This window comes from Ranitomeya imitator, chromosome 2 (assembly GCF_032444005.1).
Source record: "Ranitomeya imitator isolate aRanImi1 chromosome 2, aRanImi1.pri, whole genome shotgun sequence".
Lineage (NCBI taxonomy): Eukaryota > Metazoa > Chordata > Amphibia > Anura > Dendrobatidae > Ranitomeya > Ranitomeya imitator.
In genome coordinates, this window is record NC_091283.1 from 135,179,268 (window position 1) to 135,205,680 (window position 26,413).

At 42.6% G+C, this 26,413-nt stretch overlaps 1 protein-coding gene across 1 annotated transcript in view; it reads left to right on the plus strand.

Moving 5' to 3' along the window:
* Positions 1 to 571: 571 nt before the first annotated feature.
* Positions 572 to 26,413, plus strand: part of TEX11 (testis expressed 11) — a 222,369-nt gene continuing 196,527 nt past the window's right edge. Inside the window, exons 1-6 of the mRNA XM_069754504.1 lie at positions 572 to 662; positions 12,494 to 12,578; positions 13,719 to 13,798; positions 19,183 to 19,263; positions 19,349 to 19,468; positions 23,706 to 23,786. Of these exons, the coding sequence (XP_069610605.1) occupies positions 603 to 662; positions 12,494 to 12,578; positions 13,719 to 13,798; positions 19,183 to 19,263; positions 19,349 to 19,468; positions 23,706 to 23,786 (507 nt within the window). The 5' untranslated portion in view covers positions 572 to 602. The remainder of the gene's footprint in view (positions 663 to 12,493; positions 12,579 to 13,718; positions 13,799 to 19,182; positions 19,264 to 19,348; positions 19,469 to 23,705; positions 23,787 to 26,413) is intronic.

Below are 26,413 nucleotides of genomic sequence, written 5' to 3' on the forward strand. Positions count from 1 at the left end.
CGCGGTCAGACAACGAAACACGGATGTGCGAATCTGGCCTAATAAGCAACGTAGAAAGAAAAATATAACATTACTTTAAAGGAGTTGTCTAGACTTTGGGTTCAAGTCTGCAGTCATTCTATGTAACTGCATACTTGTGAATCCTCACAGCAAGCAGTGTGTGCACTGTCAGGATTCTCCGATGCGCCAGCACTAGGAGCAGGTGGGTGCGTGATCCCAAGTATACATAGAGTGACTGCAGACCTCGGCCACAATCCTGGACAACACCTTCAAGGGTTTGTTCACACATTCAAAAGTAGTTGAAATCTTCATTGCATTGTAACGGGTGAAGTCCATGGCAATTCTGGAGGAAAACTTCAAGAGGTAGGTAGCTTGCAATGGATTTCTATATGTTAACAGCTATTGAATGAGCTCAACAGTGAATATGATGTTTTTAAGCACATTATACAGAAATGCTGATCTATTAGCAAATTCCTTATATGTATGCACTAAATTTGTATCCACTAAAATAACTATGGTATTTATCTTTTAACCTTAAAGGCCACATTAAAGAACTGCTTGAAATGCAGACTGCCAATGAAATAAGTAATCTCATTGATCAAATGTACAAAGGAATTAAAATATTAGAAGAAGCCGATAAACAAGGCATTCCTGACATACAGGTTGGTATTTGATATCAGCACAAAATATTGTTTGATCAGTTGGTTGTAGCCACTTGGTGTGAAAAGAGATATAGTCTCCTCATGAGTATGAAATGATGACTGTATATGCTTCAGATGAATAGGAGCTGATCTTTCCCCTAAATGCGTGACGGTGCTGTGGTCCTCCACTTCGTACACTGTTTACTGTACATGCAGCGCTGCCAGAGGACGTAACATCTGGTCAGATGGAGTGCTGGGTGGTGGACTCGCACTGATCTGATGGTGGGCATTAATGTCTTTAATAAAAACAGGCCTCGTCACTATGGGGATAATGAAGAGTTCACAACTTTATTTATACAAATAAATTATTTTTTCATTGACTTATATTAAAATGTATTAAAATTGATTACACTTTTCCAGAGAATTTTAATGTCCATTATTTATTAATAATAATATTAATAATAATAATAATACATTTTATTTCTATAGTGCCAACATATTCTGCAGCACTTTACAATACCATTCTGTTGGAATTCTAAAATTAAGACTATTAAAGCATCCTCCAAAGAGTTAGGTACCTTAAATGTCTATCCATACATGGAAATTCTTTAAAAATTAGTGGAAAAAACTGATGTACATCAGCATACAGACGGTACAAGGGATTGGACGTGTATTTGTCTCTATTAACACAATACAAAAAAACTGTTCAAACGCTAATAAATTCAAGAATAGAGAATGCTGCAGATAACTGCTATCTCCAGCATGGCCACAAAGCTGTATACGTTCTGTCCGGTGCCCGAGAATGGGTTTTCTTAAACATATGTTGTGTGGGAAGTTAAATATTTAGATATTTCTGTTAGCGCAAAAACATTGTCCAGTTAAGCTTCTTTTTCCTTGCTTTCCATTGTTACAGGATGAGTCAACGGTATGTTATCTACAACAATTAAATAAACTTCCCGGGAAAAATGAAATGACTATAATGAAATGACTGCATGTTGCGTTGGGCAAAGCATGAGGGGGCGGGGGGGGGGGAGGGGCGTGGCCTAGGGAGCGATGTGAGCGGACGTGCGACGGGTCTCTCTCCCCGCACCGCTCCTAATACTCACCCTTGAAGGCGCCGTTGAACGCCGAAAACCGGGCAGAGACGCTCCGCAGGACCCCTGTGTACGGAGGAAAGCACCGGAGATAACGAGCGGAGAAGAGCGGTGATGCCACACCAAAGACAGTCGGCACCCGTGGCTGGCGCGAAAATCCAAGATGGCGCGGTGGCAGAGGAGGAGGCGGCCAGAGCCAGCACTTCATACCGCCGGAGGCTTGAGGTAATCACCCGGCTGGAGCGGTTTGCTCGTACGGAGGAGGGGGGTGCCCTGCTGCTGGGCCCTGAGGGGCCAGATGAGGAGGAAGTCCCGCAGAGGCAGAAGAGAGGAGGGGAAGACACCCTCAGTGTGGTGGAGGAGCAGCTTTCTCCAGGGAAGATGCAGGAAGTGCATAGTGCAAATAATATGACACCTGCCGCCAGCCCAGTGCAGGCTAATGACTCTGAGGATGTGCAGCAATTAAACATGGGAGAACCTACACTGCAGGACATTTTCTCAGTCGTTATACACTGCAAATCTGCCCTGGCCGCGCTAAATCTAAGGGTGGATGATTTAACAGTTGAAATGAAGTCCCTTAACTCTGCTATGCGTAAAGTGGAGAAAAGAGTGGAGGTGGTGGAGGAGCGCGTGGGCAGTGTGGAAGATCAGACAAACGAACTGTTAAAAAGAGAAAAGAAATACATTCAGCGCATTGCAGAACTGGAATTTAAAACAGATGACCTGGAAAACCGTTCCGGAGAAGGTGGAGGGGAATAATCCTACTGAATACATTGAGGCATGGCTTAAAAACTCGGTGGGGGGAGCTGACCTTACCAACCACTTTTCTGTGGAAAGGGCCCATAGAGTCCCCACCCGGCCCCTGCCGCCTGGATCTGCCCCTCGAGCCCTGCTGGCAAAAATTTTGGACTATCGGTATCGGGAAACCCTACTAAGGAAGGCCAGGATCAGCGACGGCCTGAGTATAGAAGGAAATCGGATCTCCATCTATCCGGACTATTCGGCATCGGTGCAAAAACTGAGAATGAAGTTCGGTGAAGTCAAGCGGCGGCTCCGAGATCTGGACCTAAAATATTCGATGCTATACCCGGCTAGGCTCAGGGTGGTGGCGTTGGATCGTGTTCATTTTTTCCAAAATCCAGAGGAGGCTATGCACTGGCTAGATATCAATGCCAAAAAAATTGGCGCGGATCGGAACCGATGAAACTGACGCTGAGACTTCGCTACCCTTCTGGTTTTACCCCCTGATTGTGATTTTTGAATTTGCTTTGTGTTTTCAGACAGAATACACTCAAAAGTTTTAAAATATTGTGTTCGGCGGCGCAATGAATATTTCATGTTGGTCGCGGTGGGAGGGGGAGAGATGGACTGCAAAGGGCTTAGTTCTAGGTTGTATCAAGAGCTCTCGGTTCTCATACAGAGAAAGAAAGTTTGTTTTATTTGAATCCCATTAAGTTTTAGATGGGAGAGTTGGGGAAGGGGGATGGGAGGGGGGGGCGGGTATCGGGGGAGACCTGAAGGAGACTGCTCTAACTTACTATTCTTTTTCAAGGAAATGGGAGGGGATGTTAATATTATAAGCTGGAATGTTAGGGGATTAGCGGATGCTACTAATCGTGCGGCAATATTTCAGTATTTACTGAAACAGAGGCCCTCGGTGATCTGCCTGCAAGAAACCCATCTAGTGGAGGAAAAAGTTGATATGTTACAGAAACGGTGGGTGCGCAAGGCGTATCATTCGACGTTCTCTAATTACGCAAGGGGAGTGTCAGTCTTAATCCATACTAATACCCCATTTGAGGAAATTGAGGTTAAAATTGATACGGATGGTCAATATGTTTTGTTGGTGTGTAAAATCTTTAATCGTTTAATGTGCATTGTATCATTATATATACCTCCGCCATACTCTGGAAGGAAAATTCAGGACATATTTGAGTCTATAAGAGGTTGGGATGGGATCCCCCTTCTAGTGGTGGGTGATGTGAACAATATAGCAAATGACCATTGGGACAAGAGTAATCACGCTTCACTGCGTAGGGACGGTAATGACACTCCTTTTGGTAACTATCTCAGAGAAATAGGTTGGATTGATCTATGACGGGTTCGCAATGCTAATACATATTCCTACTCCTGTTACTCGACTACATATGGCTCGATGTCAAGAATTGATGTCGCCTTGGGTAACGATAGGATGAACGAACTGCTAAGTGGGGTGGAATATAATCCCAGGATTTTATCAGACCATAGCCCTGTTCAGGTCTCTCTGAAGCTGTCAGGTCAGGATGGTTCGGGGAGGGCGGGCTGGAAAATTCTCCCCGTCTGGTTACAACTTTTGGACATGGTAAAGGTGGGGGCAGAGATAGAGGAGTTTTTTAAGATCAATGAAGGTAGCGCAGAATGCCATGTAGTATGGGACACTATGAAGGCGTATTTAAGGGGAATTTTTTTCGGGACATCTCAAGACATAAGACAAGGACCAGAGTGCGGGATCAAGTTGTCCTAGAGGAATTGAAGGCAGCCGAGGCGGCATTGGGGGAACATCGTACTAAGGAATCTCAGAGTCATATGAGGGCGGCTCAGCGGGAGGTTGACCAGTTGTATTTGAAAAAAGCGAAGAGGTTGAGGGCCTTTCAGAGAGAAACTTTCTACTCAGAGGGGGAGAAGGTGGGGCACTTGCTTTCGGTGGTGGCGTCCGCACAAAGAGGCTCTTCACATGTCTACTCTATTAAGACGGAGGAGGGGACGTTGGTTACTCAGAGGGAGCAGATCCTGGAAGTGTTTAGGAAATTCTATGACAAATTATGTACGTCCAGCGTGGGGAGGGGATCCGAAGATATGGCGAGGTATTTGGAGGAGATCGATCTGCCCCGGTTGAGTAGAGAGGAGTGTGAATTATTGGAGGAGCCAATTGGGGAGGAAGAATTGGGGGCTGCCTTGGCGGGTGTTGCTGGGGGTAAGGCTCTGGGAGCGGACGGCATTCCAGCTGAGGTTTATAAGACCTTGAAAAAAACTCTGTTGGCCAAACTGGCAGGGGTGTATAATAGCTCGTTGGAAAGAGGGGAGTTACCTTTGTCAATGAGAGAGGCCATTGTGGTGGTCATCCCTAAAGCCGACAAGAATCCACTGATACCAGAATCCTATAGACCAATTTCACTCTTGACTGCCGACATTAAGATTTTGACAAAAGCCTTGGCAAATAGGTTGAGTAGGGTGATAGATAAATTGGTACACCCTGATCAATCAGGCTTCATGCCTAATAAATCAACGGCACTCAATCTGAGAAGGTTGTTTTTAAATTTACAAATCCCTTCCGACAATGTTGGCAAACGAGTTGTGGTATCCTTGGACGCCCACAAGGCCTTTGACTGTGTGGAGTGGAGTTATCTGTGGTCAGTGCTGGAGCGTTTGGGGTTTGGACCTAAATTCATCTCATGGGTGCGGCTGCTGTACTCCTCTCCAGTGGCAAAAATTAGAGTGAATAACGCCCTTTCCGAGACTTTCTCTTTGTCTAGGGGAACTAGACAGGGTTGTCCTTTGTCCCTGCTGCTTTTTGCCCTGGCGGTGGAGCCCCTTGCTGCAAAAATTAGAGGATCCCGGGAGGTGAGAGGATTTATGTACGGGGACTCAGAAGAAAAGGTAGCGCTATACGCCGATGATATTTTGCACTTCTTGGAAGATTCTGGGGAGACCCTGGTCAGGGCGGAGGCCATTATTGAGGAATTTGGGAGCTATTCGGGTCTGAGAATCAATTGGGAAAAGTCCAATATGATGTTAATAGATGGGGATTATGAAAATAGTGAAATGAGGGACTCTTCTACAAAGTTGAGGTTAGTTGATAAATTTAAATATCTGGGGATCCAGATCGCGTTACCTCTGACGAGTTTTGAGGAACTGAATTTGGCACCACTTTTGCAGAGGATACGCATTAAAGTTCAGGCGTGGAAAAAGTTACATTTATCGGCTATTGGTAGAATAAATCTAATAAAGATGATTGTGATGCCGCAACTTCTTTATGTGTTGCACAACTCCCCTATATGGATATCGCAGAATAGATTTCGGAGGATTAAATCTTTGTTTGGCGAGCTGATTTGGGGCGGGAAAAGTCCTAGATTTAAACAGGAAATTCTACAAAGACCAAAGAAGGAGGGGGGAGTTGCATTGCCTAACCCATGGTTATACTTTTTGGCTTCACAATGTCAACATTTTAGGGGATGGGGTGTGGAGTCGGGTTGGGAGCGGACACCCTGCAGCCTGAGGAAATTGATTGGGTCAAGGGTACTGAGTGAGGGCCTGGAGGGTGGGCATTTCCGAGAGAAGGGTTCTAAATTCTGCACTATTAGGCTTATTCATAAGGTTTGGGACAAAGTTAAGGGAATTAGGGGAGTGAGGGCACTTACTAGGTTCTCACCCATTTGGAATAATTGTCTCTTACAGGAGTTTAGACAGATGGAGGGATTTCAGGTTTGGAAGGAAGCAGGAATCTCTCGGATGAGCCAAGTCTTGCATCAAGGTAGAATTAGGAATTTCGAGGCACTGCAGGAAGAATTTCTATTGCCAAACTCTGAGCTGTATCAGTATAGCCGCATCTCTCATGCATATCGGGCACAATGTAGGAGGGGGCCTATAGAGATTCAGGTGGATCTAATGTTAGATTTTATCCTTATGGGGGAAGGCACGAAGGGGGTGATCTCGGGAATATATGAATTCCTTCTATTCTCTTTTTTAGAGGGGCATCCTATTAGAGCCAGGGCGAAGTGGGAGGCTGACCTGGGGGCGATTGACAATGATCATTGGGACTCCATATTGGAATAAGTGCCCAGGATCTCGATGAGTGAGCCTGGGAGGCTGTCACAACTATTTGTTATTCATAGGGCTTATAGAACTCCGGACATGTTATTCAAAGCTGGTCTGAGACCTAATTCCGAATGCCCTAGGTGCTCGCAGTCCGAGGCGGGTATCCTCCATATGATGTGGCAGTGCCCCAGGTTGTCCTCGTTTTGGATCGTGGTGCTAAATAAAGTGGGACTGACATACAAATGTTCGTTGCCACAGGATCCTCTGGTATGCATATTGGGTTACGTAGAGGAGATTGTAACTGATAATGCGTACAAAACGGTTATTGCTAGATTGCTGTTTATCGCGCGAAAGTTGATCGCTAAGTTCTGGATTAGGGTAGAGCCACCAACGAGAAGAGACTTCATGATGCAAGTGGATCATGTTGTGGCATTGGAGAGGAGCATTTATTCTAAAAGAAACAAGATGGACCTTTTCAACAGGCTGTGGAATCCCTGGCTCGAGTCGACGTGATCTGAGAGATTTTGTTCTTGTTTTTGGGTCCTCTGCCCCCGTGGGAGCAGTATTGATATGACATCTTCTTTTTTCTGGTTAATGATGGACGTTTGGGTAGATCGGAGCGGTTCTTGTTAGGTCTCTAGAGGATGGGGGTGAGGGGAGGGGCGGGAGGCGGGTCTGGGGTTAAAAAGTTTATTGAAAATGTAAAATATATATGTGTATTGTTTGCAGCAATGTAATCTACATATATTTTTCTTATTGTTTAATAAAAACATTTGATAAAAAAAAAAGCATGAGGGGGCTGTGTACTCACAGGGAATCTTTCTTAAGCATAATACACATATCCATTTTTATAAAGTTTGTCTGCTAGCTGGTTAAAGAAACTCTACAATTAAAATTGTAGGGTCTGCATTTCAAATGGACAGCACAAAGATACCATCCATACTGCATCTGTGGGCAGACCGTTTGAAACATGGATGTGTGAATAAGACCTTGAAGTATCCCAAGATGGTTGCCGTCGACTAATTCAGGCTCCAAATCCGCCCTAGGAACGCATAAGGATGGGTTGCAGCCTGATGAAATGCTACTCCAGATGTGTCTTCGAGCTATTATATTCTTTGGATCAGGCTGAGGAGCAAACTAGCATAACTTACCTGCTCACTCAACCAGACTGATTTACAATGGGACACAGAGCAGAAGGAAAAAAGTCCATTCTGCTCTGTGAGTCTCTGTACTCTGCTGTACAATGTCAACATGACAGTGTACAGCAGAGCACGGAGACTCAGTGAGCAGAGAAGGGCAGCTTTATTTCTCCTGCCACCTGTGTCATTCTAAAGCTGTGAGATTGAGTGAGTGTAATAAGAAGCAGTGAAAACCCTGAAGAGTCCTTGCAGGACGTGCCATTAATGAAGAGAGATTGCCATCTGCTGGCCAGGCTAAATCAAAGCGGAACCAAATTGTGGTGGAAGTTTTCCAGGGGGAGCGACTTTGTGTGCTCGACCTGATCAGATGACCCACAGGAAGGAGTTCCTTGATATAAAAGCCCTGCTCGCTAAACTGTAGGCAGATTTGGAGCCAGAGAAGAGTGGATCAGATGCCCTCCAGGCATGACGCTGAGGCCCGGATTCTGCACAGCAGGACTCAGAGTTCAACCTGCGCTAGTTGGGAATAGGATTTATGCCCCACACCAAAGCTCATGAGACCAGATGTCGCCAGTCAAGAGACGAGGCCTAGTCCACTCAATTCCAATCTTAGGAGACTTTCATCGATAGTCAAGCCGAGAAGATCAGTGAGGAGACTGCAACAGGCTGGATTGCATGTGACTGCGGAGAGACAGTGTGTTTGAGCAGGGCCGTCACTTCCAGCTATCCTCTATGGTACCATGGTCTGCTGGGATTAGGGTCTCAGGTTTGGAGGCGGTCGGTTAGTGCATGGGAGCTCAACAGGCTTTGAAAGACTACGTCAGAGAGAGACTTGCGCCCCAGTGGAAAAGCCACCTCTAGGGCTAGATTTGCAGAGAGAGAACGTACGTGGTGGCTCTCATGACTGGGCGCACCACCATTGTGAACAGCACATTGACGTTAGATAAAGAAAGACTTTCTTTGCTTTTCCAAGTTTGTTATCTTTGTTTGAATTGTTTAGAATTACTTTAAATCACTGTATATAAATAGAACTATAAACATCCCTGTATAAGTATATAAGGGGACAATACAAATATCTCGCTGAGGATCTGTTTATACCAAGAAAGGTGACGGGCACAAGGGGGCATTCTTTGCGTCTGGAGGAGAGAAGGTTTTTCCACCAACATAGAAGAGGATTCTTTACTGTTAGGGCAGTGAGAATCTGGAATTGCTTGCCTGAGGAGGTGGTGATGACGAACTCAGTCGAGGGGTTCAAGAGAGGCCTGGATGTCTTCCTGGAGCAGAACAATATTGTATCATACAATTAGGTTCTGTAGAAGGACGTAGATCTGGGGATTTATTATGATGGAATATAGGCTGAACTGGATGGACAAATGTCTTTTTTCGGCCTTACTAACTATGTTACTATGTTACTATGTTTCTGCCTCCTGCCTCTGTGTGTTGCATCTGGACACCTGCATTGCATGAGCAGATAACTTAGACCGGGGTCACACTTGTGTGTTCAGCTGCATAGAAATACATGCAGCCACACACTTCAATCCTGAAAAAAAAAATCAAAATGTATTAATTATACTAAAGTGGTAACAATAAAAACATTGTCTCGTTCTTCAAAAAAATAAGTCCTCAAACAAGACCATCAATTGAAAAATGAAAACTTATGGGTCTAGGAAAATGGCTACACAATAATTTTTTTTTTTTTCATCGATTTCTAGCTGGCGACACCAGAGCATCCTGACAGCATGCAGTGTGCAAGCTTTAAGGATTCAGAATTCTGCAGTCAAATAAAGTGACAGCAGACTTTCATCAGAAAACAGAACAAGCCCTTTAATTTTTTCTGGACACACCATACTTTCCATTTTCCTTACTGGTCGCAAAGGCACAATTTGTGCATCCATGTAATCGCTGAATTGGAAATGTACAGCCCTATTCACTGTAGCGTTTCCCTTACTTTGGGTCTTGGAGAACACTCGCTTTGCACGGGAATAACGCATACAGGCACGATATCTCACACAAATCAATCCATACGGTTTATTAATTGTCATAAACGGCACCGTAAGTCAGGTTGTACGTCACCAGCTTACACATAGTCTGTTGCTTTAACACATGTGGTTTTACAAAAACACTCAGTAGACACACCTGTAACTCTCCAGCGACCAGGTGACTGCACAGTTCCGCAACTGTCGTATGTTTGCGCAGAGTTCTTTTCCCCATACCAGAGGTTACCTCCCAGGGGCTCCTGCTCCACGGGTTGACTCCACATCAGTCCCAAGTCCTCCACACGGACTGTCTAGGTCGACGGTCTCTCAGTGCGTCGACCTTCTTTCGAGCTTCTATCGGGTGGAGATGTCCTGGGATTGAAGATTGGCCATGGTCGTCTTGGAAAAGTATATAAGATCTGAAATGATACATCATTCTGGATTGAGATCATCTGATGGCAATTCTTTGGATGTTCCTGATGATATGTGTCTTGTGAACAAATGAATGATGGAGTTTTTATCTCTAATAGATAAGTATATATATATATCCCAATGTCAGCGATTCATTGTGTATGTATGTGTATATTTCAGCGTTTTCTTTATTAGTCTATTTTAGTTTAGTTTCTGTTATGTGCATGCATTAGTCTGTATTTAGGCATCTATATTGGGAATTTTGTGACCTATCTGGTTCATTTATGTACACGGGTCACTTGCAATTTAATTAGCTTTAATAATATATTATATGTAATGCTGTTCACCATCAGCAATTTGTTTGCTGTTATTTTTCACTGGACCCCCACAGTAATTCCCTTTGATCTGTCTTATTTGGACAGAGAACTCTGAAGAGTTTATTTAGTTCTCTCAGAGATTACATCATATGCACATAAATACGAAGGTATCGTAATGATTTCACTTATGCACTTTATAAGCACAGTCACTTTGCACATACACTGCTGGTACCTGCAACTTACGGCGTCCCGGCTTCCCCCTGGCGGTGGTCTCGGGTCGCGTGATGTGGGCGTGACGTCTGCCCGCTCACGTGACTTGAGCTTTCTGGCCGAGAGGCAGGCTTGGAGCGCTATGCGGGGCAAGTCCGGCACATTACGTTTGTGCACTCCTTTTATGTCCGATCATGTGATCGGAAGCACACACTATATTAACCGGATATGGATCCGTATTAAGCCACGCCCCCTGATGAAGCGGTAAAGACAGTACACGAAACGTGCGTTGGGGAACGTCACCCAGGAGCCGGACAGGACTCTTCTTTAAACACATGGGTAATTAATCCACTTGTACCTCTTTTTGATTAACATACCAGTAGGCATAGGTGATATTTGTTACTATGTGGGCACAGCGTGCAGACTCCTTTTTAGATCACCATATGTCTCAGATGGTTTAGCCTATGTGTTGATGATACTTGGTTTGTAATGTGGTTTTTTCATCATATATACTGCTTGTTACATTGGGCCCTGTCCTGCATACCTGGGTGATACGGATGTACCTTAGAATGCAGTTGCTATGCACTTGCTATTAGCGATTATTATTCATCTGTAATTTTTGTTCTTGTTTACTTAATAAATATTATCTTTGTTATATTCTGTGGCCAGTTTTGACTCTTAGTTCGCCTTATTTTAGTTATCTGATTCTGAGTCGCCATAAATGTGCATCTTGTATGTATTACTGACGTTTATTTTACCGTAAGTCAGGTTGTACGTCACCAGCTTACACATAGTCTGTTGCTTTAACACATGTGGTTTTACAAAAACACTCAGTAGACACACCTGTAACTCTCCAGCGACCAGGTGACTGCACAGTTCCGCAACTGTCGTATGTTTGTGCAGAGTTCTTTTCCCCATACCAGAGGTTACCTCTCAGGGGCTCCTGCTCCACGGGTTGACTCCACATCAGTCCCAAGTCCTCCACACGGACTGTCTAGGTCGACGGTCTCTCAGTGCTTCCAGTACATCTCCACTTCCAGGAGACTCCAACACTGACCATCCAGGTCCACAGGTCTCTCAGGTGCTTCCATGACGTCTCCACTGCCAGGAGACTCCAACACACAGACCACTCAGTGCCAAAACCCAACCATGTGCTATTCAGGAATCCTATTCCCCAGGACTTCCAACCCAAGTTTCCAGGGCCTTGCACTTGGACCATTCAGGTCCACCCACAGGAACCCACATGACCCACATGAACCACATTACATACCTGTAACCACTCCCCTGGGTGGGAGTGTGGGTGTGTGTGGCTAGTTTGACCCTCCCATCTCTCATAACTAGTGTTGCTAGTCTCCCATTAGAACTACACCATTACTTGTGGGACTACAGGTCCCAGAACACAACATAACTTTAGACTGACAACGCAGAGTGTCTTCCTCTGTGACACACATCCTGGCCATTTATAATCCTGCCGGACTTTGTCTCATCTCCACAGTTATACATCCAAGCGCATCCTGCAGTGCAGACACAGCACACACAGCACCCACTGGCTGTCACATTGGTCACTGCACCACAACACTAAAAGTGTTACATTAACAATTATTTATTGTTTTTCTTCTATAACCTCTTGACACTAGACTACAGAAAAAGTTAACAGTGAGTTTGTCTGAGGGCAGAGTCTGTAACCCTTATCTCTCTTCTAAACAGTCAATTATGACAAATTCCAAAATGATATCATGGGGGCAGTGCCATCTTCTGAACCCCTTGTCCCCTGGAGACCAGACACTTTAACATTACTACTCACTGCTAGGGTTGCATGACCGCTCTGTAGTGAATTGTCTTTAGTTGGTTATTATAGGATCTAAATTTGATAAATGGATATTATATAATTAATGTCCTTTTAACTTATAGACCGAGGAATGTGCCATTAACCTGTGGAATTGGGGAGTTACTAAGAGAGCAGAAGATACTATTACAGAAATGGACCGAGCAATGGGTAAATATTGCATGTGATCTGTTATGTAATGTGTGTATTTTGGGGTATTATGTTTGTTTTTCTAGGTATGCATTTACATTTTTAGGATGGAATCACACATTCAGTTTTTGTGGCAGTATTGCAAAAAAAAAAAGATCTATCAGTCTACACTTCCTTTTAGAAATCTCTTCTGACTTTGACTTAAAAAGAAACCTGCCACAAACAACGCACATGTGATTCCAGCCGCAGTGCCCAATTCATCAAGGCAGAATTTGGGTATAAAACACCTTGAAATATTGCAGCATTTTTACCAGATATGCCAATGTGAGGTGGAAAATTCATCAAAATGTACATTTCTTTAGTAACATTCCTAGCCATGCTGTTGTAAGATGTGCCTAATTCATTAACAGGCATGTGCCTCTTACACGCCAATGCTAGTCTTGGTGCTTGCTAGATCTGTTAGAGTTGTTTGCTGTAGCTCTTGGTGCTTTCAAATGAATGGGAATGTCACAGAAATGTTCCAGTCCGTCACTTGTGAATTTACAATGAGGGTAGTTTCAAAATAGGATGTTAAAGTATGTAAAAATTATATAGACTCTTCTTTCTGTCTTGTTGAAGACTAGGACCTAGACAGATCGTAATTGTTATACAATATAAGTCAATGACAGCAATGTAGGCATTAGGTATCTTTTTATCTTAAAACAAGGTCTCATACACGAGACCTTGTTGCGCATGCATAGCAACCTCTATATTTTGACTGGCATTTCAAAGCCTTCTTCTCAAGATCGCTGGAGGACCTAGGGATTGGACCTCAACCTATCCACAAAATAAAACCTATTCCTTGAATTGGTGAAATGCAAAAAGGTAGACCACGTACTGTGAGCTGTTAATACTCGTATACATTTTCAAAAGGACGAAAGATAAGAAATTTCACAAACAGACTTGTGGTAAAGGTGGTTACATACACAACCACCAGTATTTCTTTATGGAGATGATATGGCTGTGGGCTTTATTTTAGGCACTTGTTTGCAATGGGTGTGGCTGAACACCTGAGTGGGGTGTCCACATTATATTGGTCATTTTTAAATGCAGTCTAGGAATAGTTCAGTTAGTAATCTGATGATATGATGTTTGTCAAATAAATTATCTATTCTATTTTAGTACGACATATATCATGCAGGCTTGGGTATTGGTGTCAAGGTCTGGAGCCATCTGAAGAAATTTTGGAGAGAAATATTTTGGTATGTAAATCCTCCCAAACTTCATTTTGTTTAGTAACTAAAATTATAAAGAGCATTTTTTAATTTTGCAGAATATGAAAGCCTTTATATGCATATGCTTAAATTGGTCATAAATAATAACTCACCAAAGTGATTTTGCAAAGAAAGGGGTCTATCTGATGGATGCCATGGCAGTCAATTCACACCCCTTTTCTGCCATGGACAAAAGATTTTTAGGTAATTGGCTACTTGTCAGTTTTAGGGTGAACCTAGGTTGTGCTGCTTAATTGTATTCAAGGGTGGACTGAGCCATGGGGGGCAGAGGGGCCCGGGTCGGTGTTTAAGCAGCTGATTAAGGCCGCCGGGGGGGCCGGCGCTGCTGTATATGTGCAGGCCCCATTACAGTGGCGCAGACTCGTCCAATGCACACTATGTGCGGCCGTCTGCTGAGGTAGAGGGAGCGCGACTGCATCTTCTTCCTGCCCGTAGTCGGATCAGACTGGAGGCATCAGTCAGTATTAGCTTCAGCTCTCTGTGTGGTCAGGAGGTGTCCAGATGCTGCTCACTCCCTGATAAGTCCAGGGCTGGTCTTCTATAGTGTCAGCGGCCACACTGATGACACTCACTGAAATTAGTTGCAGGTGTCTGATGAACTTTCAGGGTCGCCCTTGTGGTGCCAGGTCATTGGTTCCAGCATCACCAGATCATCGGTCAAGTTCAAACTATCTGATGATATACTATGTTTGAGTAACAGTGCTATAGCAACGGTGTATCAAGCACCCTATACTTGCAGCCTAGTAATGAAGTCAGAATACATTCTCTCTTCATATGATGTGTCCAAAAAAGGCAAGCTGTAGCTTGGTGTTCCTTGCTTTGAGTTATATGTCTGGCTTGATATCAGAGGCGTATCTAGGGGGGCAGCCGAGGCATGTGCCCCGGCGCAGCCGGCAGGAGAGCGCCGTTGGGCCGCCTAATGGAACAGTCTGAAGTTTCTCCCCCGGTGGCTGCATTCTGCCAAACCCCAGACTGAGAGTCGGCTATTCTCTGTCAAGTTGATATGTTCAAAAATTGATTTGTTTGTTCTTCTTGCCATCCATGGTATTTATAACCGCTTTCTCCAGCATCACATTTCGAAGGCTTAGATTCTTCTTCTGTCTTGTTTCTTTATCATCCAGGTTTTGTATTCGTATGTTACCACATAAAAGACCAAACTATGTATAAGCTGTGTCTTTGTCGCCAGTGAAATGTTCCTCGATTTGGAGACCTTGTCCAGTGACTTCATTGTTGGTTTGCCCATAGATATTCTCCTAATGACTTCCAGTGTTCTCTGCATCTTGAGTAATCATCAATCTCAGTAGGTTAAAGTCCTTTACAACTTCCAGTTCATCAGCATCCATCCCAAATGTGTCTTGGTAGTACCTGACAGTAGTCAATATTTTTGTCATTTTTGTGTTGAGTAGCAATCCCATGTTCAAGCTTTCCATCTTGACACTTTGTGTTACGTCCTTGATTCCATCTATGCTTGTTGCTATCAATGTTATATCATCTGCGTATTTAAGATTGTTTGATGATTCTTCCAGAATTTTGATTCCTTCTTATTTTTCGGCAAGTCCAGCTTTCTTGAAAAGCTTTCTTCTGCATATAATTTGAAGAGAAATGGTGACAGGATGCAGCGTTGTTTGATGCCTCGTTCTACTTTGAACCACCCTGGGTTGCCTTGTTCCATTCTGACTATTCACATTTGCGTTCAGGAAGGCTGCGGATTGCTGCGTACTTCCTACCTTCTTCCTCCATGAAGCTCCACCTACTTCTGTATGCATCCTGCGTTTCCCTGCATACCTATCTTTAACATTGGGTATGCAGGGACATGCGTTGTATACGGATGCGTCTGCATGCGGCGATTTGACGTGTGCGGCAACCGCACGAAAACACAACTTTTTGCATTCCCATGTGGTCGCCTCACACGTCAAATTGCCGCTTACAACGCATGTCCTTGAGTACCCAATGTTAAATAGAGGTACGCAGGGAAATGCAGGACGCATAAAAAAGTAGGCAGGGAGGAAGTACGCAGCCACCCTGAACACAAATGAGAACCCGGCCTTACTTTTGTTGCTGTTGGTGTCTTTCAACATAGCCACTCTTGGTTGAATCTATCATTTTATAATTTTGATCTTTAAGTATGCCTTCCTGATCCTGCCCCTCAGATGTTTTTTTTCTCTGTACATATCTTTTGGTAATAAAGTTCTTTCTCTGCTCAAATGGCTCTTTTTAGTCTTTTACTGATGTTGTCTGTATCCTGCTTGTTACCTTTTGCTTTTGCCATTTATCTTTCTTCAATAAAGAAAGGGTCTCTTCTGTTAACTATGACTTCGGGGGTATTTTCTGCATCTTGTTTATTGTATTACTTGTTTCTTCAGTAACAATACACTGCTAGAGATTATGGAATTGGCACAGTCACGCATGAAAAGTCCGTATTATGCAGGGGTTAAAGTCTATTGGCATTAAATGTACCTGCCCCATGGTACTGGGGTGCTCATCCATAGAAAAAAACAATGACCAAGTCCATATTATGTAGAATGTAGTTAGAAAAGTGGCAGCACTCACCAACTCTTTAAAAGCAATCCTTTATTCTGGAGTCACCTAAAACAGCAGAGGCAGGAGGGAACGATGTCGACAGAACGTCAGGACGACGGCCGTTTCGCGCAGGTGTGCACTTTTACGGGTCCTGTAGGTAGATTTGTTGTAATCTATCTTGATGACATGTTAATTTATTCACCTGACTTTGAGTCACATCAGGTACATGTCAGGCACTCTTACAAATACTCAGAGACAATAAATTATTTGTCAAACCGGAGAAATGTATGTTCTTGTTTGAAGAGATCCCTTTCCTAGGATATATTTTATCCTCCACCGGTTTTCGAATGGATTCGGCAAATGTCCAGGCAGTGCTGGATTAGGATCGTCCTGAGGATTTGAAGGCGTTACAAAGGTTTTTGTGTTTTGCCAACTACTACCGTAAGTTCATCAAAACTTTTCAGTAGTGGCCAAACCTCTGATGAATATGACCAGGAAAGGGACAGACTTTTCCAAGTCTAGCCAGGGAGGCATTCGATACCTTTTAAGGAGTATTTTGCATCTGCTCCAATTCTCATACAGCCTGACATCACTTAGCTATTTATTGTAGAAGTTGACGTGTCTGAGGTAGGCGTGAGGGCTGTATTGTCACAGGGTGCATCTCTTGGTAAATGGCGTCCATGTGCATACTTTTCTTTAAAAAAAAAACAAAAAACTGTAATTTCCGGAGAGGAAGTATGACATTGGTAACAGGGAAATCTTGGCAATCAAGTGGGCCTTAGAAGCGTGGCATCATTTTTTGAAGGGGGGCACTTCATCCGGTTATGGTAATCATAAGAATCTTGTATATCTAGAGTCTGCAAAATGTCTAATGCCTTAACAGCCAAGATGGGCATTGTTCTTCTCCATGTTTAAATTTTTTGTTACATATAGGCCGGGGAACAAGAACATTAAGGTGAATGCCTTATCTCATTGTTTTCCTGGGGGTGGAGACAGTTGTGAACTGGTTCCTATACAACAAAAAGGAGTGGTTTATGCATCAATATGCTCCGATCTTGAGAAAGAGGTTGTTGAGCCCCTGCTGCCTTTCCGTTAGGAAAACTGTTTGTACCTGTGAATCTCCATCTGAGAGTTCTTAGTGAACATCATTATTCTGTCTTGGCTGGACATTCTGGTAATAAAGCCATCACAGAACTTCTTACTTGGTTATTTTGGTGGTCAGGGGTACATCAGGATGTCTGGGATTATGTAACCGCTGGCAGTGTTTGTACGTGTTCTAAAACCTCTCATACTCGTTCGTTTGGGTCTCTTCAACCATTGGAATCATTTATCGGTAGATTTTATCACTGATCTACCTGTGTTGGCAGGCAATACTGTAAATTTTGGTGGTGGTGGACAGATTCAGTAAAATGTCACATTTTATTGCGCTACCTGTTTTACCTAACGTCAAGACCTTGACAAAAATTTTCATCAGAGAGATTGTAAAATTACATGGGATCTCATCAGATATTGTTTCTGACCGGGGAGTGCAGTTTGTTTCTAAATTTTGGAGGGCGTTTTGCACTCGTTTGGGGATCCATCTGTCGTTCTCTTCAACATTTCACCCGCAGTTTAATGGGCAAACTAAATGGGTTGACTAGAATCTGGAAACTTATTTTAGGTGTTTGTGTCTAAGAATCATGCAGGGCGGGAACTCGAGCATGTCACTCGAGTACTCGTGATATTCGGTGCATAACCGAACACCTGATGAAACTGGAGTAGCGAGTACTTGCGCTCAACACTCTAATGACAACGTATTCAATAAGACGACCTAATGTTATCAAATTTGGTGTCATACCTGAGAGTTCAAAATGCTTAATACACCCCTGGATAAAATCCTTGATGAGTGTGGTTTCCAAAATGGCTTCACTTGTTGGGGGGGTTCCACTTTTTAGGCACATCAGGGGCTCTCCAAATGCGACATGTTGTCCACTCTCGGTTCCAGCTAATTTTGTGTTAAAAAAGTCAAGCTGTGCTCATTCCCTTCCGAGCTCTGCCATGTGCCTAAACAGTAGATTTCCCCCACATATGAGGTATCAGCATGCTCAGGAGAAAGTGCAACAAGATTTGTAGTCTATTTTCTCTTTTTACCCATGTGAAAATAAAAAATGGTGGGGTCTAAAGTAGATTTTTAATGAGAAAAGATAAATATTCATTTTTTTCTTTCCACATTCCATTAATTTTTGTGAAGCACCTGAAGGGTTATTGAACTTCTTGAATGTGGTTTTGAACACCTTCAGGGGTGCAGTTTTTAGAATGGTGTCAATTTTGGATACTTTATGTCATATTGGCCTCCCAAAGTCACTTCAAATGTGATGTGGTTCCTAAAAAAAATGGTTTAGTAAATTTTGTTAGAAAAATGAGAAATCGCTGGTCAACTTTTAACCCTTCAAACTTCCTAACAAAAAAAATTTAAAAAATTGCGCTAATGTAAAGTAGATACGTGGGAAATGTCACATAGCTATGATTTAGTGGCGTAAAAATTAAGTTTGAAAATTTTCAAAATTTTTGCCCAAATTTCATTTTTTTCACAAATAAAAGCAAGTCCTACTGTAGAAAATGTACCACTATCATGAAGTACAAAAATGTCACAAGAAAAAAACACTCAGAATCAGTGGGATCCGTTGAAGCATTCCAGAGTTATAACCTTATAAACTGTGACAGTGGTCAGAATGGTAAAATCAGGCTTGGCAATTAAGGTCAAAATTGGCTTGGTCACTAAGGGGTTAAAGGATTTTCTGCTTTAACTATTTGGTTGAAATAATAACGATCAGTTTTACATTAAAACATAGATGGCGATGAAGACTGGAAAATGCTGGATAGATGCTGGAAAGCCTGAACTTTCCAATGAATTTCTTGGCATTGCATTAAATGTAAGTAAATTCTTTCTCAATGCTGTTAACTTCATGTAAAGCAAGATCTATGACTTGATATGTCTGCTTATGATGTTTTTACTAGAATCTGGAAAAATTGTATTTCATGATGACTCAAAGGAGCAACAAAGAGACTGATGTGAATGTGCATAAAATTCACATAGAGCAGGATATTTTCAAGGTGTTAACATATCAAGCTGAAGCTGTAAGTCAAATCAATCTTTTTTTCTTTTTTTTTTATCCTATCATTTCTGTAAGAAGCTTGCACAAATTTGAGAATGTGCCATCAGCCAAGTGGGGGACAGGGGCTAAGGGAGAAAGATGCCATGCTACCCACTCACCAATATAGTGGACAGCAGCTCCTGGTACAGTCAGTGCCCATATTAAAGCAACATACAGAAATGTTCAATGTGATGTGGGCAGTAACAAGGGCAGGAGAGAGGAGAAGGAAGCTTTCTCATCCAAACTCACTCCTCTCTGCCTTGCACTCAGCAGTGTCTCTCTTCCAATTTATCAGAGCTGTAATCCATACCCCTACGTAGAGGATCATATTCTATCTTTATCAAAGGACTTTCCTGTTCTTACTGATGGAAGTAGGGATGGTGCGACAAACCTGCTGATACACACCACCTAGATCTGTTTACTGCAGACACAGTTAGCATCTCCTGATTTTCATCTCTATATTACCTCAAAGAAAAGATTCATAATGCCTCCAAAAAAGGTGCAGTTACTAATGGAATAGGCAGATACTGATGAAAGACTGGAACAATAACTTAGAACTATGGTTGTGGAAGATACTACACCTGCCAGTCAGTAGGACTCTCTGGTGAGCCATCAGCTGACCCGCAAAGCAATTCCAAGAAAGTCCTTCTCGAGATCCACCAATGTCAAACTGTGTTAGCGGTTGAAGACCTCAAGTTAGATAAGACAACATGCCCAATAGACAAAAGAAAGCGTGACAGGGGTGGAACAAAAATCATTTCTATGGAGGACCACCTAACTAATGTTGAATCTCGCTTCTTTTCCATTAAAGAACTCCCAGCTCTATTTTTTTAAATGTGTATACATGCATATGTCATAGTGTCTGTATTGATATACTCCCCTACCACCACTTTCTCCAGTATCCAGTGCTGTTCTGTTCTTCTTAGTAACATCACTGCAATTGAGACAAACTGGCTCACTCTATGATTTGTGTGACCCGGAAGTCTGTTTTACAATGAAAGTCTATCGAGCCTCGTTTTGACCCTCCATAGGCTTACATTGGAAAAGTCACTTCCGGGTCACGCTGCCCTCTCCCCTTCAGAGAGCCTGTCAAGGGATGATGTCACTGAGAAGAAGGGCGCTGGACACTGAAGAGAGTGTCAGTAGGTATATTAATACACTCACACTACATTACGTGTATATATGTACACATTTACCGTAATTAAAAAATATATAAATGGGAGTGCTTTTTTAACAAAGTTGTATTGCTAACCCTTTTTAGGGAATGGAAGACCGCTGCACCCTCCTGGTTTGTTTGTGTCCCAGAATGGGCCCAGGGACATGTCCGCAACTCTTCCTAGAGAATTTATTGATTTACTTCTTTGGTTGTCAAAGCGTCTTTGCTATTTTTGAAGTGCATGACGTGGAGTGTTTTTTTTTTAATGTGCATTACCCTGGTCAGGTAGAGTCACTTTTTTCTTTTGGGAAATAGAGATTGAATAGGGAAAGTAATGCCCTCCCTATCTGAATTATTAACATCTCAGTCCTCTCCTTCCCAAAATACCGGCCAACATTATATATATATATGAATATATATATAATGTATTGATATTCATAAGTAGGGTTGAGCAAAACGGATCGGACAATTTAAAAAGTCGCCGACTTTTGGCAAAGTCGGGTTTCATGAAACCGACCCGATCCTAGTGTGGGATCGGCCATGCGGTCGGCGATCTTCGCACCAAAGTCGGGTTTCGTGTGACGCGTTCAGCGCCATTTTTATATATATATATATGTCATTGAGACACATATATATATATATTTATATTTACTTCAGCGCGATATAGCAGAAAAGCCGGTAATTCAATTGCCGGCTTTTCATTTCTCCTTCCTAAACCCGACATGATATGAGACATGGTTTACATACAGTAAACAATGTCATATTCCCATTTTTTTGCATATTACACACTACTAATGTTAGTAGTGTGTATGTGCAAAATTTGGGCTCTGTAGCTATTAAATTTAAGGGTTAAATCGCAGAAAAAATTGGCGTGGGCTCCCGCGCAATTTTATCCGCCAGAGTGGTAAAGCCAGTGACTGAAGGCAGATATTAATAGCCTAGAGAGGGTCCATGGTTATTGGACCCCCTGGCTAAAAACATCTGCCCCCAGCCACCCCAGAAAAGGCACATCTGGAAGATGCGCCTATTCTGGCACTTGGCCACTCTCTTCCCACTCCCGTGTAGCGGTGGGATATGGGATAATGAAGGGTTAATGTCACCTTGCTATTGTAAGGTGACATTAAACCAGATTAATAATGGAGAGGCATCAATTATGACACCTATCCATTATTAATCCGATAGTATGAAATGGTTAAAAAAACACACACACAATATTGCAAAGTATTTTAAAGAAATAAACACACAGGTTGTTGTAATATTTTATTCCACTCTCAATCCACCTGAAGACCCTCGACCTGTAACAAATTAAAAATAATAAACCAACAATATCCCATACCTTCCGATGATCTGTCACGTCCCACGATGTAAATCCATCTGAAGGGGTTAAAATATTTTACAGGCAGGAGCTCTGCTAATGCAGCTGTGCTCATGCCTGTAAAACCCCAGCGAATGAATGGAAAGTAGGTCAATGACCTGTAGTTACCTTCATTCACGGTGATGCGCCCTCTGCTGGATGTCCTCATATGACCTCGAGGCTGGGAAAGTATTCAGAAAAGTTCCCACGCTCGAGGTCATATGAGGACATCCAGCAGAGGGCGCATCACCGCGACTGAAGGTAACTACAGGTCATTGACCTACATTACCTTCATTCCCCGGGGTTTTACAGGCACGAGCACAGCTGCATTATAGCAGAGCCTCTGCTTGTAAAATATTTTAACCCCTTCAGATGGATTTACATCGTGGGACAGATCGACGGAAGGTATGAGATATTGTTGGTTTATTATTTTTACTTTGTTACAGGTCGAGGGTCAATTTTTCTGGGATTTAACCCTTAAATTTAATAGCTACAGCGCCCAAATTTTGCACATACACACTACTAACATTAGTAGTGTGTAATATGCAAAAAAAATGGGAATATGACATGGTTTACTGTATGTAAACCATGTCTCATATCATGTCGGGTTTAGGAAGGAGAAATGAAAAGCCGGCAATTGAATTACCGGCTTTTCTGCTATATCGCGCTGAAGTAAATATAAATATATATATATGTGTCTCAATGACATATATATATATATATAACAGTACATATGTTTTTATGATTTGTTGAGCACAAGGATCCATTGTATGTCCGTATGTCGGTTTTGCAAGCCTGCGAGAAAATCTCGCCGTACGGATTACATATTTCCCATTGACTTGCATTGGGTTTCGTGTTTCGGTCGATCCCCGACCCTGACTTTTCGCGATAATCGGCCGATTTCACTCGACTCGACTTTTGAGAAAGTCGGGTTTCGCAAAACCCGACTCGACCTTAAAAAAGTAAAAGTCGCTCAACCCTAGTCATAAGGTCTGGGATGCTTCAGCAAGGCTGGAATTGGGCAGGTTAATCTTTGCGAAGGATGTATGAATCAAGCCGCATACAAGGTTATCCTGGAAAAACAGTTGATTCCTTCTACTCTGGCAATGTTCCCCAACTCTCAGGACTGGTTTTTACGGCAGGACAATGTGCAATGCCACACAGTTAAGTCAATCAAGGTGTGAATGAAGGAACACCACATCAAATCCCTTTTATGGGCAGCCCAATCTCCAGACCTGAACCCCATTGAAAACCTCTGGAATGTAATCAAGAGGAAGATAGATAGTCACAAGCCATCAAACAAAGAAGAACTGCTTAGATTTTTGTACCAGGAGTGGCATAAGGTCACCCAAAAGCAGTGTGAAAGACTGGAGGAAAGCATACCAAGACGCATGAAAGCTGTGATTAAAAATCATTGTTATTCCACAAAATATTGATTTCTGAACTCTTCCTGAGTTAAAACATTAGTATTGCTGTTTTTAAATGATTATGAACTTGTTTTTTTTTCTTTTTGCATTATTTTAGGTCTGCAAGCAATGCATTTTTTTTGTTATTTTGACCATTTCTCATTTTTTACTCAAAAATACAAAAATATACCTATAAAAAGAAAAATCAGACAAACTGAAAATTTTGCAGTGGGCTCTTAATTTTTGCCAGCGCTGTGTGCGTGTGTGTGTATATACATTTGTGGTGTTCTTACATTTTTTGCAGGCAGTGTCTCAGAAAAATTTTGAACTGGCCTCAAGTATAATTCAAAGGTGTAAAGATATGTTACAAAGACAACCAACTGAGGTGAGCTTCTTATATAAATCTCTGTTCTATACCTTTAAAGGGGTTGCATTGTAAAGAGAGATTCTAAACAGTTAAAACAAATTACTAATTTCAGAGAGATCATCTAATTTTGCCAGGGAAAGTTTGGTTCAGTTACATACAGTATTTCTCAAGGATATAAATGTAATACATGACTGTACTCAAGAGCAGGAGTCACCCCTACTTGGCAAATCTCCTCTCAGCATGATACATTTGAGTTCAGTGTAATGTGTAAGTGTAATGTTGTGCAGGGCAGTAGTCATGGGCAAGGTGCTTGTCTTCCACGCTACATTAAAATGAGGGTCCTGGATAGGTGTTTGTGGCATTATTGCCTTGGTGATACCCTTCTGGAGCCCACATGCTGCCACTGAAATTGGCAGGCGAGGACCAGACGTTTCGGAGATGAGTGAGGAAGACCAAAGTCCAAAAATAAACTTCTTTTTACTGAACAGCAACTTGTTAAGACCTCTGTAAATCAGGTAAGCGGTACAATGCTTCACTTGTATTAAATAGGCATGGGCATCTCTTGGTTACATTTCATTACACTTCTCTTTCCTTGCACTTCACAATTTCTATTTCCTTGAATTTCACAATCCTGAATATCACAATAGTCCAGCAAACTCTTAGGATAGATGCCAATGATCAGGAATTGCTGCGGATTTGATGGTGCGTATTTATGTAGCGTTAAACCCGCAGTGGTCAAACCACAGCATGCAATATCTCTTGCGGAGACGCTAGTTTCCACAACAGAAATGTAATCAATAGAATGTATTTTTCTCCCCATACTATCTTTTCACACTATTCCACTCCATAGTCTCCTCACGCATTCCCCCTCTCTCCTCATACTCTCTCCACTTACATCCCCCATGCCAACATTACTGTCTTCTCATATATTTACCCCTTCACTCTCCATACTGACTCCTCACACATACCCCGACTTCCGATACTGTGAGGGTATGTGCACAGGTTGTGGATTTGCCTGCAGATCCGCAGCGGATTGGATGCTGCGGATTCACAGCAGTTTTCTATCCAGTTTACAGTACCATGTAAACCTATGGAAAACAAAATCCGCAGTACTCATGCTGCGGAAAATACCTTGCGGAGACGCTGCGGTTTATTTTCCGCAGCATGTCAATTTGTGCGGATTCCTTCAGCATTTTACACCTTTCCTCAATAGGAATCCGCAGGTGTAAAACCGCAGGTGTTAAAAAGCAAGTGAAATCCTCACAAACAAACGCTGGAAATCGTGGTAAATCCGTGGGTAATCCGCAGGATGCGGAGTTTTCAAAATCTGCATGGAAAAATCCGCACACGAATCCGCAACGTGGGCACATAGCCTGAATACACACATCCCATCATCCTCGCTCCCCATACTGTGTCCTTATACATTCTTCCGCTCACTCCCCATACTGTGTCCATACATTTTTCTGCGCTACTCATACTGTATAAAAGAAAAAATGTATACATATAAACAACAGAACAGATGTGGCTCAGCACCACAGGGTGCACAGGGACACCACTGAAAAGAGCATAAACAGAGCGCACGGAGCCGGGGTCAAAGTCCACTCATAACCAGTACCAGGTGGATTGAGAAATCATTACCACTATGTTATAAAATATAAGTACCACCATCAACGTACATGGATACTAAAAAGAGCCCAATATTGTAAGTATCATGATTATACCTTACCTAAAAAACAGGGCAAAAGAGTGGACCAGATCCAGGGTCCGTGCACCCTGTGGTGCTGAGCCACATCTGTTCTGTTGTTTATATGTATACATTTTTTCTTTTATACAATAAAGTTGATATTTATATAGTTAAAAAAAAAAAAAAAAGGGGAGGGCGCACGGACCCTGGATCTGGTCCACTCTTTTGCCCTGTTTTTTAGGTAAGGTATAATCATGATACTGACAATATTGGGCTCTTTTTAGTATCCATGTACGTTGATGGTGGTACTTATATTTTATAACATAGTGGTAATGATTTCTCAATCCACCTGGTACTGGTTATGAGTGGACTTTGACCCCGGCTCCGTGCGCTCTGTTTATGCTCTTTTCAGTGGTGTCCCTGTGCACCCTGTGGTGCTGAGCCACATCTGTTCTGTTGTTTATATGTATACATTTTTTCTTTTATACAATAAAGTTGATATTTATATAGTTATTTTGGGTTTCTGATCGTTTTTGGGGTCTCTGTTGATCCATATTTTGGTTGGTCTGTAGTTGGTAGCGATTTACCCTTTAATATATATATAGATATTAGTCCCTATGGCATGGCATTTTCATTAATATCTTTTTGATTATATTATTTTGCTATGCATATTCTTGTCGTGTGTTTGTTTTCTGGCTACTCATACTGTGTCCGCACCCATCCACACACTTACCATACTGTGTCTGCACCCATCCCCCATACTGTTTGGTCATACATGCCCCGTCTTCCCCCTTGTTCCTTATACCGTGCCTTGAAATTGCTTTCTCTCCCCATATTGTCTACACCTGTCCCTACCTTGCTCCTCAAACTTGTATCTTCTTATATTCACCACACCCATTACACTAAATTTCCCCCAACCCTCTCCCCACACTAAATCTCCCAACCCCACGCTAAATCTCCC